Source organism: Pleurodeles waltl, chromosome 7 (assembly GCF_031143425.1).
Source record: "Pleurodeles waltl isolate 20211129_DDA chromosome 7, aPleWal1.hap1.20221129, whole genome shotgun sequence".
Taxonomy (NCBI): Eukaryota; Metazoa; Chordata; class Amphibia; order Caudata; family Salamandridae; genus Pleurodeles; species Pleurodeles waltl.
In genome coordinates, this window is record NC_090446.1 from 59,062,947 (window position 1) to 59,078,108 (window position 15,162).

The following is a 15,162-nucleotide window of genomic DNA, read 5'->3' on the forward strand; positions in this document are numbered from 1 at the left end:
AGGGAACTGTTGACGATTGGGAGTTTGAATTTGTTTGATCCAGATAAGACATGTGTGGTGATGACTGATGCTAGTGTGAGAGGTTTAGGGGCGGTGTTATTACAGGACATGGATGACGGTGACCTCAAGCCTATAGTGTATAGTTCTAGAACTTTACGTGGAGCAGAAGTTAATTTCTCCACAATTGAAAAAGAAGCTCTGAGTGTTTTCTGGGCAGTCAACAAATTCAAGAATTTTGTGTGGGGTGGACAATTTCATATTTTCACGGACCACAAACCTCTTGTGGAAGTCTTTATGAAGAAAGGTCTAGATATGATTTCTAGTAGAATCAGTAGATGGGTAGTCAACCTACAGGATTTTTGTTTCAGTACATTCTATGTTCAAGGATCCAAGAATAAGATTGCTGATTGTTTATCTAGACTGAGTTCTGAAACGGTAGAATGCTCAGAAAGGAGTGAGGAAACTGATATCAGTGTGTGTAGTGTGACTGGTTGTATTGTAGAGCAGGATGAATGGTTGAAAGCAGTAGCTGAAGATTCTGTACTGCAGCGGGTGAGTGAAGGACTTAGGTACGGATGGAATAATGATATGAGACGAGATAAGGAGTTGGGAGGTTTTTGGAGGGTGAGGGATGAGTTGTCTATGGAGAATGATATTATTTTGCATGGTTTGAGATTGGTTGTTCCTACTACTCTGAGGGACAAGATTATTGAGTTGGGACATGAAGGGCATCAAGGAATGAGTAGGACGAAGGCCAGGATTTGCCTTAACTATTTGTGGCCAGGTATGGATTTAATGATCGAGAGAATGGTCAGGCATTGTCCTGACTGCTGTAATAGTGACAAGGTGTATAAGACTAGAGCACCGCCGATGTGTATAAGAGATATGTCTAACAAACCTTGGGATGTGGTAGCCGTGGATGTTGTTGGACCTAGTCACGGGAAAGGTGGGTCCAACTACATATTGGTCTTAATTGATCAGTTTTCCAGATGGGAAGAAATAGGAATTTGTAGTAGCATTGAGACTAAGAGATTCATTGAAGTTTTCCATGCCATTTTCAGCCTTGAAGGTTTCCCAAATACAATGGGCCGCAATTTGTTTCTTCTGAAATGGAGGAATATCTTCAGAACAGAGGGATTAAACATAGGGGATGTTCTTTGTATCATCCTGAGGGGAATGGTATAGTGGAAAGGTTCAATAAATGTGTGAAAGAGTGTATACAATTAGAGAGTACAGCCAATAAGAACTGGAAAGATGGTCTCAAGAATTTCCTTTGAGCTTACAGATTCATACCTCACTCTACAACAGGAGAAGACCCTTTTGAGCTTTATAGAGGTCGTAAGGCTAAAACTGTTTTGGCACCAGGATGGGTGTGTTGGGGGAAGAATGACAGTGTCGCATGGGACAATGTGAGTGGGGGGAACGAGTGTGAAAAGTAGTGTATACAAAGAAGGAAGGAATACTTTGATAAGAAGAAGAGCATGCTAGACATTGGAGTGAAAGTTGGTGATCGGATTTTAGTCAAAAAACCAACACTGTGTAAAAGTGGAAATAAGTTCATGGGACCATTTGAAGTAATCAAACTTTTCAGGAATGCTGTCAAAATCAAGGATGGAAGAGTGTGGAATATGAATCGAGTGGTAATCTCTAAAAAGTCTTCATGATTTTGAGTCTGTTATTGACTTCTAAATGTTTTCATGATGTTGAGTTTGTTATTGACTTTCTTCTTCTTGTCTTTGTTTCCTTTTGTATTATTCTGTTGTTTTATTTTATGTTTCAGTTTCTTTGAACTTAAAAATGTGGTATCCTATCTTTAAGAGGGAAGGTGTGTGGTAGATGTTTTTCTTGGCATCTCAGCATATGATAGAATGTGAGGGATTCTATTCCTGAGGCAGATGTCACTCATGACATCACATTGGAGTGTGGAGTGTTGAGAGTCATTTGCTGGAGACTTAGGAGAGAGATGGATGCCTTGTGATCGCTGGTGGATAGGATGCTCTAAACTAAAGAACCTACTACTCAAATCTGGATTCTGACCATCTTTACAAAAGGAAAGCAAAATGAGGTTGTTAACATAAAAAGGTGCCTTAGGTGTTGCACACAGATGAGAAACCATGCCAATGTAAGTGGGCCAAAAACCAAACCAGGAAAGGGTGTGGATAACGAAGGACTAATCCATAAGGTTAAATGCTTTTTCAGCATTGAGGGAGATAGCAGCTGATGAGTGCATATACAGTTTGGATTTACTTAAAATGTTCTTTACCCATAAAAGATGGTAGAAAGGGATCAAAGCTTAAAGGAAGTATTTTAGCAAAGATTTTGTAATCAGAGTTAACTAGTGAAATCAGTATGTTATTTTTACATAACCGAGGATTGTGGCCATCTTTAGAGATGAGGCAAAGCAATGCCTCTTGAAAGGTACCACCTGTCGACTTAGTTAAAGTAAAATATGAAAACAATTAATGACTTCTAGGAACCAACATCATCGACAAATGTAAGTAAAATTAAATGGAGAAATCGTCTGGTCCAGGGGCTTTCCCTGATTTAATTAAGTTGATTTCTGTCAAATATCCTTTGAAACAATATCAGTTTCCTATGAGATGAGGTCAGTAAAAGTGTCAAATATTTTCTGAATGGATGGCAAATATTTCTGTATATCTTCTAGAAGAGGGGTTATCTGTAGGGTATAAAGATGCGGATAATAGTCTGTAAATTAATCTAATATCTAGTATCTAGTATCTTCAAAAGTTGGAGAAGCATCAACTCTCAGAATGGAATTGAACCTAACACTTTCTTTTTTACTTTTTGATAATTCCCTATGAGTTTACCTGATTTATTTTGACAGCCATAATATTTAGCACTTGCTCTAAGTCAATAATCAGAAGCAGTTTCCATAGAAAGCTTATTATCCTGAGATTTCCCATTGATTAGATCATCTAAATGAACTTTAAATTTAATACCAATAATTTTCTAAATGTTTGATACAGGTCAAAAGTTCTAAGGATTTGTGAAAGAGTACTTTTGTTCATTTTGGAAACATAAGAAATAATAAAATCTCTTGCGTGGCTTTGAAGGCATCACAGACTACTTGGGGTGAAAGGTCAGGTGAGGAATTAGTTATTAAAAATTCAGTAATGAATGATTTGAATGATGTAGTAAAGGAAGAATCCAAAAAGAAGGAAGTATTAAAGTGCCATCTTTATTACTATTTGTGACAGGACAGAAATATAAACATAAAGTAACTGTATCATGAAATCAATCAATATGGATCCTATGTCTGCACGTAGAATATGTTGTGCAAGAGGTTTAGAAACAAATAGTCGATTCTAGATTGAGAGCAATGAGTTGAAGAGAAAAAATGTAACCTCTTAGGAAAGGGTACAAAGTCTCCATGTGTCAAAAGAGAGTGCTGTTTTATAGTTGCTCAATTTCATGCCCCATCTTTGCCCTCCTGCTTAGCTTCTGTGCTTGGTGTGCTGCCCCTACTGTCCTTTCCCTGCCCTCCAATGTCTGTGTGCTTGTCCCGCCTCCCTCCTTTTTGCCTTCCATGTTCCATGCACCTGTCACTGTCCTCCTATCAACTCTGAGTGTTCTGTTGAGCTACCACTGCCCCTCCCACCTGCTTGGCATTTTCAGATGACCTTGCCACCTCCACCTTGCCTGTCCAAGGTCCACCCCCCATTCCATCCCTCCTGTCTTCCAAGGTCCATTTTGCTGCCACTCCCTTTTGCCTTTCATGATCTGTTGTGCTGCAACTGCTCCTCCTGCCTACCCCGCATGGTCTGTTGTAAAGGTCCGTCCCCTTCCCTCTCTTGCCTATGTCCAGCTCCTACCCATCTCTTTTCACCTCAGTCCTTTGTGCAAGCCCCTGTCCCCTTCCTCTTGTCCACCATGGACATTGTGCTGCCACTAACACTCCAGCTTGTCATGCATGGCCTTCTCTGCTACCACAGACCCTCCAACCTGCCCTCTGTGGTCAGCTTTCTGCCTTTGACCACCTCCCACCTTCCCTCCGTTGTCTGTGTGTATGCCCTTATAGTCTCACTGTTGCACTCCACGGTGTTTTGTGCTTCCAGTGCTCATCCCGCCTGACTCTATTGTCAGCTTGCTGCTCCAGCCCTGCCCCCTTGTCCCCTGCCCTCACATGCAGACCCCTATTCCCTCCCTCTTGTCTTCTCTGGTCCGTTGTTGTGCCCCTGCCCCCAAGTTCCTATTCTTCATGGTCCGTTATGCTGTAACTGTCCCTCCTGTCTGTCCGGTATGGTCAGCTTGCTGTCCTTGCCTCTTTTTCCTCTGCTCTCTGTTTTCTATGTGCATGGCCCTGTCCCCTCCCTATTGCTTTTCATGGTCTGTTGTGCTGCACTGCCCTCCCGCTTGCCCTGTTTGGTATATTGTGCTACTGCAACCCCTGAAGACTGCCCTGTAAGGTTATTTTGGTGTCCCTATCCATCTCCCTCCTGTCTTCTGTTATCTGAGTCCAAGTCTCTCTCCCATTTCTTCTGCTCTCAGTGATCCAATGTACCATACTTGCTAATATTTTTAACTTAACAAAAGAGAGAATCTGAAAAACAAACCTGAGGAATTGATTTTCCCCATTGATTTACATTGAAAAAGAAGAGATTTTAGTCAGGAGACAGATACAATAAATCCCTTTTGGAGTTAAAAACATCTGGAACCTCCTGCCTGAAGTATGGTAGTACTGCCACTGACTCTTCCTTCTGCCCTCAATGTTCTCTCATATTGCCACAGCCATTCTTGCCTGTCCTGCACGGTTGGTCTGTTGCCCCTGCCCCTCCTTTCCCCTGCCCTCCTTGGTCCACTCTGCTGCCAATGCGCCTTCTCTCACCAAACGTGTTCAACTTGTTGCCTCTGCACCCTCCTTCCTGCCCTCAATTATCCGAGTCCGTGCCCCTGACATCTTCCTCCTCACAGTATTCTAAAGAAAAACTAGATTGCTAACATTCTATATTTATTACAAAAGTGTGGCATGCCTGACGTCATCATGATGTAATCAAAACTGTAATACCTAACGCATTTCCAATAAAAATTATAAAAATGAGAGGGTTATTTTCCCATAAAAATTTGGATTAGTGCTCTAAAAACACTAAAATGAGAGCATATTTTCTGACTTCTCAAATAGCGACAAAGCACTTTTAAACCATTTGCTATCTTGATGTTTTTTATCCAGTTGATCACTTAATTATATGTTACACTCAGGTAAGAGAATGTGGCTTTACGTCCAGAGCTGCAGACTTTGCAACTGGGGGACCAGGTTTGAGTACCAGTGTCAGCTCAGCATCCTGTGATTATGGGAAATCACTTAATATCCCTGTACCTAAAGCCCAAAAGGAATGTGTCCTTGTGCATGTAACTGATGCTCATGTAAAGCACTCTAATACCTTCGGGTCAAGTCTGCGACATATAAAACAGCAAAAAACAATAATTAAAAACATTGGGGGCATATTTATAAGCCCCTAGCGCCACCTTGCGCCACATTAGCGTAATTTCTTTACGCTAATGTGGCCCAATGAGGCCAAAATCCTCATGTCATATTTGCAAAGTGGCTCAATGCATGCATTGCAACACTTTGTAAACCTTTGCGCTACAATATGCCTGTGCCAGATTTCCCTGCATCATTTTGTACGGCACTTTTAAACGCCTGCTCAGAGCAGGCGTTTAAAAGAGGGCTTTTATTCTTTATAATGGACCCCTAGGTACTCTGCAGGAGTAGTGAGAATATTTTGGTGCTACACCTGCAGAGTATATCAATAGCATCAATAACAATGATGCTATAGCCCTCTACCTGCGCCATGGTGTGCCGTATCGTAGATATGGCGCACACATGGTGGCGGTAAGGGGGCGCTAAGGGGCATAAAGAAAGTGGCACTGCACTAGGTGCAGCACCACATTCCTTTAATATGCCCACATGTGTTTTGCACATGTTTGTCATTGGGCTATATGTGGGCTACATTTGGGTGATATTTGTAGTACATTTGAGACATTAGTAGCCATCTTGGGCGACTCATTTGTTGTGAAGCCCTTTAATCTCCTCATTTACTGCAGTATCCTCAGTACGAAATGCTTTCAGTTTTTCCACTTTGATTCCATCAATATGGCGTTAAGATGTGCCACACTTTTGGCATGAATTCAGAATGTTAGCACTCTAGTTGCTCATTAGAACACTGTATTAAACTTATGATCACTGACAGTCTGCTGCTGGTGTTAAAAGTGCATGTTTCAGTCCACATGTCAGAATGTTTTAATGAAATAGAAGAGGAAGATATTTGAGAACTCAGTTAATGCATGTTCTAATTTTTCTTCCTATAGCACTAACGATAACTTCTATGACAAAATGAACCCACTCATTTGTGTTCCTTTCTAAATTGAATGTTTTAAGTTTTACCAGTTTGATTCAATCAAGATGGCTTCAGGTGTGACAGTTTTGTTGTAACTAAGACTGTTAGCAATCTACTTCTTCTTTAGAACACTGTGGGAGACTGCAGTAAAATACAAGAGAATCAACTGACAGGCTGCTCTCTTATGGTTGAGAAAGATAATGTGAATTTACAGAAAATATGCTCTCATTTTAGCTTCTGGAGCACCTTCCATAACCTCTATGGGAAAATCATGGGATTTTCTCTCAAACATAATTCATGAACTCCCAGCAGAAGGCTTTTTCACATGGTAAAATCACCTTTACAACAAATGATTTATATTGTAACCAGTCACAGCTCGCAGGTTGTAGAGGAGGCGGGGAGGTGTGTGTAGAGGTAGGACACATAACATTTTAAAAAATATATTAAAAAAAACACTTACGCTCCCACGCCACGCCGTTCTTCTGCTCTTCCATCTCGCTCCAGCACAGGCTCCCAGCCTGCCCTGCGCCCAATCATGATGCTGCTCACAGCAGCATCAGGATTGGCTGGGACCACCCAACTGTGTTGCTGGGCTGGAGAGACCATTCTGTGCATGTGTGTTTGGCCGGGCTGAGATGGCCAGCCAAACATACATATGCAGTGAGGGGGAGTGCTAAGCACTCCCCCTCATTGCTCGTCATCTCCGTGGACCTGCCCCTTTTCCCCAAAAACTATAATAGACATAGTTTATTATAGTTTTGGGGGGAAAGGTTTGCAGCTGCCGCTGCTGGCGGGGGAGGCAATGCTCCTCCGCCCTTATGGAGGAGCAGCCCCTGACTGTAACTAAAATCTGTTAACACCCTTAATACATTCTCCTTTTTGTGACCCTGAAAACCTGCCATTCACTTCAATGCATTGCAATATGGTGCTATCATGTATATTTGTCCCAAGAAGGCTGCCATCACTTTCTGGTTGAAGTGCTGACAGCTAATCAGATCTCAAAAACTACTGAACTGATTTACACCAAATAACAAAAAGTGTGCTTTCTGGACCAAGAGCTACATTCCTGCCAAATGTGGTGTAATTCTGTTCAGCTGTTCAAGCTGCAGTCATGTCTAAAAATATTTATTGAAATTAACATGGAAAACACACTTTTTTGCCCACCCTTTTTCTGGGCCCTGCTTGATGGATCACCCCGAAACTTTCCATGGGTTGCGTGGCAAAGGGTTGGGTGGGTATAGGGGGCTAGCCAGTCCCCAAGCCAGGCCTTGCGGCCAACCCCCACCACAGTCATGCGCAGCTGTGGTTGGATTAATGTATAGTAATTCAAATTACGCGATATTAAAAAAAAGATAGACATTCACTGAAAAAGCAGAGGTTACAGGAACATTATAGTTAGGAAATAGAATTTATAAAACCATAGAAATTCACTTAAAAAATAAATGATACATTGTAGTTAGGCTCACATTTTATACGTGCAAAACCATAGAAATTATTAGTAACTATAATTCGTACCCTAAATTAACTATATAACTCACGCCCTCACCATGCACTGCTATTCTTTTTTATTTGGTGTAAACCTGTTCAGTAGTTTTTGAGCTATTATAGGGAAAATAAATGTGAATATCTACGGCTTCTAGTCCATGAAGATCCCAATGCTAAGATCTGATTGACTGCCAACACTTCAAACAAGAAGTGTTAGTCCCATAAAAAAAATTAAAAAAAGAAAAGGGGACAGGGTATGTATACCCTAATCCACTAGCTTTGGTCCAGGGGTCACCTTCGGATCCGCTCCCGAGCGCTTAAAGGTATTTTTTTTAATCACAATGAAATTCATAGCTGAGTCCGTGGATTTCAACAAGATTTGTTTTTTAAATGCAGTCTCCTGTGCTCTAAAAATATTTGTCCCCTGGAGGGTCAGGTGCATTAGTGGCTAAAAATAGGTGAGGGGCATGAGACCCCACTCCTAGGGCTTTTAGAAGCCCTGGGGACCACCACCTCACCAGGGCTGGGCTTAATAAATATGCATGGGGCTACATGGTCCCTGCACCCCGGTGGCCACCACCTCCACAGTGCTAGATTTATAATAATATAATGGGGACAGGACCCCTCGGGCTCCGGGTACCACCATGTCCCCGGAGTTGTGTTTACAAAATATGTGGGGGCTCATGGCTCTCCCAATTCGCCAAGTAGTACCACTTCTTGGGCTCATGGGGCTCATACCCCAACATGGTTTAGGGGAAATGACACAGAGAAACGTCACTGACAAATGTGTGGCAATGCACAGGATAGGGGATGCGAAAACAAGATGAATCCCCATCCTTGACATCAATGGGTAATGCCACCACCCAAGTTACACAGAAATATATGGGGTGATTTCTTTTAGAAACCTGCTCTGAACTCAGTCCTCTTCGGACAGGTGTTAAATCTTCCATACAGGAACTGAGAAAGGAAGTAACAGAGGTGGAATTTCACATCCATGATTTAGAGCACACAATGGACTCCAGAATACAAGATCAGGAAATACTGTGCTAAAAAGTATGTCAGCTGGAGGAACAATATGTCAGCATTCAAATGCAACAGAAAATTGCAGCAAGTACAACAATATTAGCATTCAGAAGATCCGAAAGGGTGCAAAGGGCCCCGATATCCTGCACTTCACTATAGACCTTCTCGAAGGCATCAAAGCCCCATCTGAATCGTGCCAACAGAGTCTTCAGAAACTTTGCCAAAGCAGATGGGGCTCAAGACATCCTCACTCAGGTCCATTACTTTGATGAAAAATAAATCATGGGAGTGTCACAAGGAAAATATGATTTGGTATTCCAGAGCACACAATCCAACTCTTTCACGATCTTACTGCATCTACGCTACGTCGCCTCAGAGAATTTTGCCTGATAACAGACGTCGTTAACAAACGCCACAAAAAGTATCAATGAGGGCACCCCTTCAGCCTCATATTCACTTGATCTGGAACAAGGCAGGTCCTCCGCATATTTGACAAGGCACAGTTTCTATTAGCTATCTCTCAAGAAAAAGTTTCTAATCCCCAAAGCTATGAACAAACCGAGCTGCGTTTAAGTCTCCACGCAGAACAGCAACTCACCCGTACAAACAGAAGATGGAGTGGGCCCAAAGAAAGGTCTCCAGCAGGAGCAAGGACAGACGTCATCACGCACCTCTACAGAATGAAGCAAAACAAGACGGAAAGGTCTATCAGCACAACTCTATTTGCAGAAGGAGTCTGAAACCCAGTATCTCATCACACACATGTTTGCATGCTATCCTCCAGGGGTGCTGGAAGGGCGAGTCTAGAGCACTGACTAAACTTCATCACTTAACTCTCTAAACCCTGTAAATTCATCTCATCACTAGCCTAAATGATCATACCACAGACTGGCCACCAACAGATAAGATGTTGCCATGACTTCCAGCCGCACAATGAGGGTCCCCCTGCAGTGGGGAGCAAACCCACCTTTTCAATGGCTTTGGAATATTGGACTGGTCCGGTTGGCCCAGTTATGTTGTTGCTTCTCAATCCTTCTCTTCGTACCTCCCATGTCCTTTCATCAACAAATCACTCGCACATTAAAACTGCACTCACCCAGGTAAACTTCACTACTCCACACGGCACATATGTGCATGAATCACAGAGCAGATTTGACCTAACATACAGCTCCTGTTAGGATCCCATCTACCAGTAAATTACTCTCCCTCAACGTCAGGGGCCTCAACCCACCTAATGAAAGACACCAGATTTGGGGCTATCTTATCCAGCACAATGCTGACATTATCTTCCTGCAAGAAAGTAACCGCCTGAAAAAGGACCGGAGATGGATGCGTCATGCACGCTATCCTAATCAATTGGGCCTCTCCACCCTCAAAACAGTAGTCGAATCAATTGTCTGCAAGCCCCATCTGGGACAGAAGCCACTACACATTAATCCAGGGTTGTTATATATAATTACATATTATCGGAAGGAACACATTCCCTCACCCTACTGAACATGTACACCCCCCAACACAGTACAAGACCAATTCCTGCAGCATACTCTAGCCACTCAGCTTTAGGACACAAGTGCACATATTGTTGTAGGCGGAGACTTTAATTTAGCATAAGATCTATAAAGCAGGCTATGTCTAAACATATACTCTGTAATGCCTTCAAAGCAACTACAAGGAGAACAATCATCACAACTGAGACAGATAGAGGAAAGCTGGTTTGAGTCAAGGAACAAAAACGTAGAGCTGAGATAAAAGTGCTAGAACGCACTGATAAGCAGAACCCCACCAAAGCTACACAATGTAAACTAGCAATTATGAGAGGCCAACTAAGAGCATACAGAACCAATAGGGCAGAAAGACCACTCTTGGCAATAGGGTATTACTTTTATGAGAAAGGTGACTAGGTGGACTCCCTACATGCCTGCAAAATCATACTTCACAGAACCAAGTCATTTATCTTGCAGCTCCACAAACATGAAGGGGGACAGACTAATGGGGAATGATATAAATAGGGCACATTTCACACCTTTCAAACTTTATATGAAAAGAGAGCAGAAAATCCAAAGGAAATGCATGCATACTTAAGCTGTGAATAGCCATCCTTTGAACCCCAGGACCTAGAGGCCCTGGACACCCCAGTAGAATGTACTGAAGTACATCAAACTCTTGAATTACTCCCCACTGGGAAAACACTGTCCCAGATGGCCTCACTCCTGAATTCTATAAATGTTTTCTCCCATTATTCCAAGCTCATCTATTATTTCTATTCAACTCTTTCTCTAAAGTCACTAACCTTACCCCTACTATGTAAAAGCAGAGATGACGATCCTCCCTAAGCCTGGGAAAGACCCTGTACTCTGCACATCCTACCAGCCCATAGCTCTCCTAAACACAAATGCAAAACTCTACACCAAAATCCTGGTGATGAGATGAGAGAATCTCTCTACAGGCCACGACCAGGGGAGATGCATCTGAAACAGGCAGGGGGAAGACAATATGCAGTGTCTAGCTCACTTGGTAGATAAGGTTCACAGGAGAGACATTCTGACAAACTGCTTTTACTCCCCATGGACCAAGGGTGGTTGGCTTGTCTGAATCTTCTCAACTGTTACTAGGCAGCACCCTTACTCTACATATCGAAGTATGTGGTGCACAAAAGCAAAAATCACTGGTTGTGTATTGCCCGCAGTCGCTTGCCAATCCCTATGGGACCTTGCATGACTCCCGAAAGAACATCAACCAAATAGCATACACTTCTCTATCCCCACTAAAACAGTCCTAGATATTTGGCATCTACTAATTATTAGGTGTAGCCTCACAACTTTCCCATCTCTGACCACACCAATAGCAAAAAACCCAGATTTCTCACCAGTTCTGGACCCTAACACTTTTCCAGAATGGTCACACAGGGAATGTAGGACTCTTAAGGACCTGTTCTCTGGAAACACCATTAAAACATATGAACAATGAAAACATGATTTCCATGTCTTTGAAAAAGCGAGGCTGCAGTATTGTTAACTCAGACACCGAGCCATCCAAGACCCCAACGCATTTCCTCTAAACGCACTCTCACACCTTTGGAAAGCCTGGAACACACATACTCAGGCTCCAAACGTTTAATCACACTGCTTACAAAGCATCCAAGCATCCAGACCTAGGCTCCAGCACACATAGTAAACCCAATAGCAAATGGACCAACACAATAGTAACTCACCCAAAGACAGGGACAAGTTATGGCAGGATGACATAAAGCATTGGGTGGCATCATACAGCAGGAGTCGGCATATAAACTCATGTATCAATAGTACCTTACCCCGCCACATATGTAACAAACTTTAGACATATTTGGTGGACATGTAGACTTTTTCAAATATATTGGAAAGAAAAGTTAGACCATATTAAAGGGACTTTAAGGTATTCCATCCCAGATTATCTGCATACAGATGAGTACATGACACCCTTAACTCTGAGTGCCATGATTCGCTCACACAGCATACTCATAGGACACATGCCAAGACAGGAGCGGCCAAGCAATTGATATCTTTGAACTGGAAAAAACAAGACACCCCCTTATACAATGCAATGGTTTCACAAGATGCCGCAATTACTTGCCTTGGAAGAGATCACAGCCACTTTAACAAACACAGATCATACGTTTGCCCATATTCGGAAACCGAAAATAGGTTCTATGCAACGACTAGAACACCAATGCTTCACCACACAATGCCTTTGTACACTATACCTATTCGACTAATCTACTAGAAATGGGAACCATCATTGACTGTGGCGCCTGGACCCTGCTGGGGTGAAGATCACTTCTTCAAGGGCCCCAAAATGCTCTCCGCGTCAAGACCAGGGATACAGTGCACTGAAATCTGCCAATAAAACCAATCCACAATGCAACACTATTGACCTGTTCCCCCGTCTCTGTTCCCTGTGATGATGTCGACCCCTCATTTCCTTACCCTTCACTTATACTCCTCTCCTACCTGTTTTAACTCCCTTATTGTTGGAGTTAGCAAGAAGATTGTATAAGCATTGTTACTATATTGTTTCATTTTATTGGGGATGGTCTATGTATGATCCCTGATGTATCCCTTGTTATACACTAAAAACCTAATTAAGGAATTCAATCAATCAGTTGATTTGTAGTGATCTGCTGGTCACTGCAGGGTTCGGTTGATTAGCGGACTATCCTGGTCTTCAGGGACTTTCAGATCTCTGGAAGAGATGGGGGTTCCATAGATAAAAGGGTTGCTCATTCTATGTCTTCAGTGCTAGGTATGAGCATCTGCTACATCACAGGGAGGGGTGATGGTTAGCGAAAGGGACGAATAGCAGAGGTGTCTAGTGGGCTAATGGAAGTTCAGGCTGTGGTTCAACCAATAAAAAAAATCTAATTATTTACAGACCTATAAACATAAATAGAAATTTAAAATGTAAAAACATAAACACAGTCTATTAACTTATAATAAATCAAACAATAATTAAATGAAATATGTTTTAGATTTTTAAAATGTAAAAAATAAAATGTAAAATAAAATAAACAATTCTCCAATAAACCATATACCCCACTACTGAATAATTTTCAAATCATGAAAGAATATACCAAAAATATAAAAGTATATTCACATTTTAATTTCACATTAAAAACCTGTACTATGTGTGTGTGTGTGTTTGTGTATCAAAAAACCAATGTTGAAAACATTATAAACAAAATAATTTACTTCCAACCCTATCCCCCTTTAGCCCACGCATCATGCTTCTAAAAATGGAATATATAAAAAAAAAAATAGCATAAAACAATATTAAATGTAACACTATTCAAACAATAGTAACAACTTTAAAAAACGACATTACTTGCAATATTAAAGTCAAATATATTTTTAATATCGTAGTATTATTGTCACAATATTCTTGTTCCATGATCTTTTAAATCCAATATTTTGACAGAATACCTTAATTTCTAAAGTATTGATGTCTGATTGCGCAACATAGTTTTATTACAGAACGTTATTGCAGATTCCACTGAAAGTACTCATTAGTGGTTTTTAAAAGCAAGTATTTTCCTTCAGAAATATGCAATAACCCAACAAATATATACATATCATGAAAAGTCAAATTTTCAATGCAGTGAACCGGGTGTTGCTGCCTCAATGATACAATAACCCCACTTCAAAGAGTAGAACAATTCATGGGGTTAGCTCAAGGGAAAGCTGATGGTAATACCCAAATACCATGAAGCAAATTGCAAAAAAAATCGTAAACTTTAAATCTACAAATTGATCCTAATTTATTGAGATAAATCTGTGAACTGGGAAGTCGAACCTTTTTTGCATAGCAATGGCACTTGTCAAAAACCTCACCTTATTGCACCTATATTTGCAGGAGGCTATACTACCAGACACAGGTGTGTTTTAATGAAAGGAGAACACATTTTCTTCCAATTATTTCATTACAATATATAAATAAATGTTCCAAATCTGATCTGGAGTATGAATTCTTCAACTGGAAGCACAGATCTAGTTTAGGGGAAAGATTATCCACCCTTAGATATTTTTGCCGCCCCAAGTGACAGATGCTTGTCTGTGCGGCAGTATTCACTAAAAGCAGTTCTTACATTGTGTGTCTATCAGGACAATGTAAACAAATGAAAGTGTGTCTTATTAATTTTGGCAGCCGCCGTCTCACAATAATGTCCCTGTTTCTACAGGTTCCATGTCACAGGCCCTGCTGATGAAGACCAGTGTGGAGCAGTGCACAGAGGCTTCCTTGAATCCTCACGGTGCGTCAACAGTTTATACTGGATCTGCCAGAAGGAAGCTGAGATCTCCAGGTCCAGAGTGTGAACCTGGAGTCAGTGACTTTAGAATCAAGGAAACCACAGCATGATGCTTGGTTAACTCTTTAGGAGTAACATTTTAGGAGCATTTAAAGGGGAATGGGAAAGACCCAAAAATTGATTGGTGCGGTTAAATAAAACTGTCTATTTGTCAAGGCTTGAATTTACTAAATCTGACTAAAATTATTTCTACTTCGATAACGTTACCCTGCACTAAAGCTCAACGGGTAGTCCGTTCAATAAACTGGAAACTTGCCACAGTTCAGTTACTCTGTGGACCCAGGCAGTAGTACTCCCTTTGCGTTTAACATGTCCTACTTCTCAAAATCATTAAAACCAGTTTCCCTGGTGCCTGAAAAGTCCTGTGGATCAATTATCTATGGTATCTGGGGAGCTACCAGTTGCTGGCCACCACCAAGCCAAACCTAGCTCCTCATTCAGAGGGCCATGCATGTAAAA

The 15,162-nt window shown here is 41.6% G+C and overlaps 1 protein-coding gene across 1 annotated transcript in view; it reads left to right on the plus strand.

The window, feature by feature from the left end:
* LOC138247180 (killer cell lectin-like receptor subfamily B member 1B allele A) overlaps positions 1-14,827 on the plus strand; it is a 104,610-nt gene extending 89,783 nt beyond the window's left edge. The window contains exon 6 of the mRNA XM_069201925.1: positions 14,575-14,827. Within this exon, the coding sequence (XP_069058026.1) occupies positions 14,575-14,710 (136 nt within the window). The 3' untranslated portion in view covers positions 14,711-14,827. The remainder of the gene's footprint in view (positions 1-14,574) is intronic.
* The last annotated feature ends 335 nt before the right edge of the window (positions 14,828-15,162 follow it).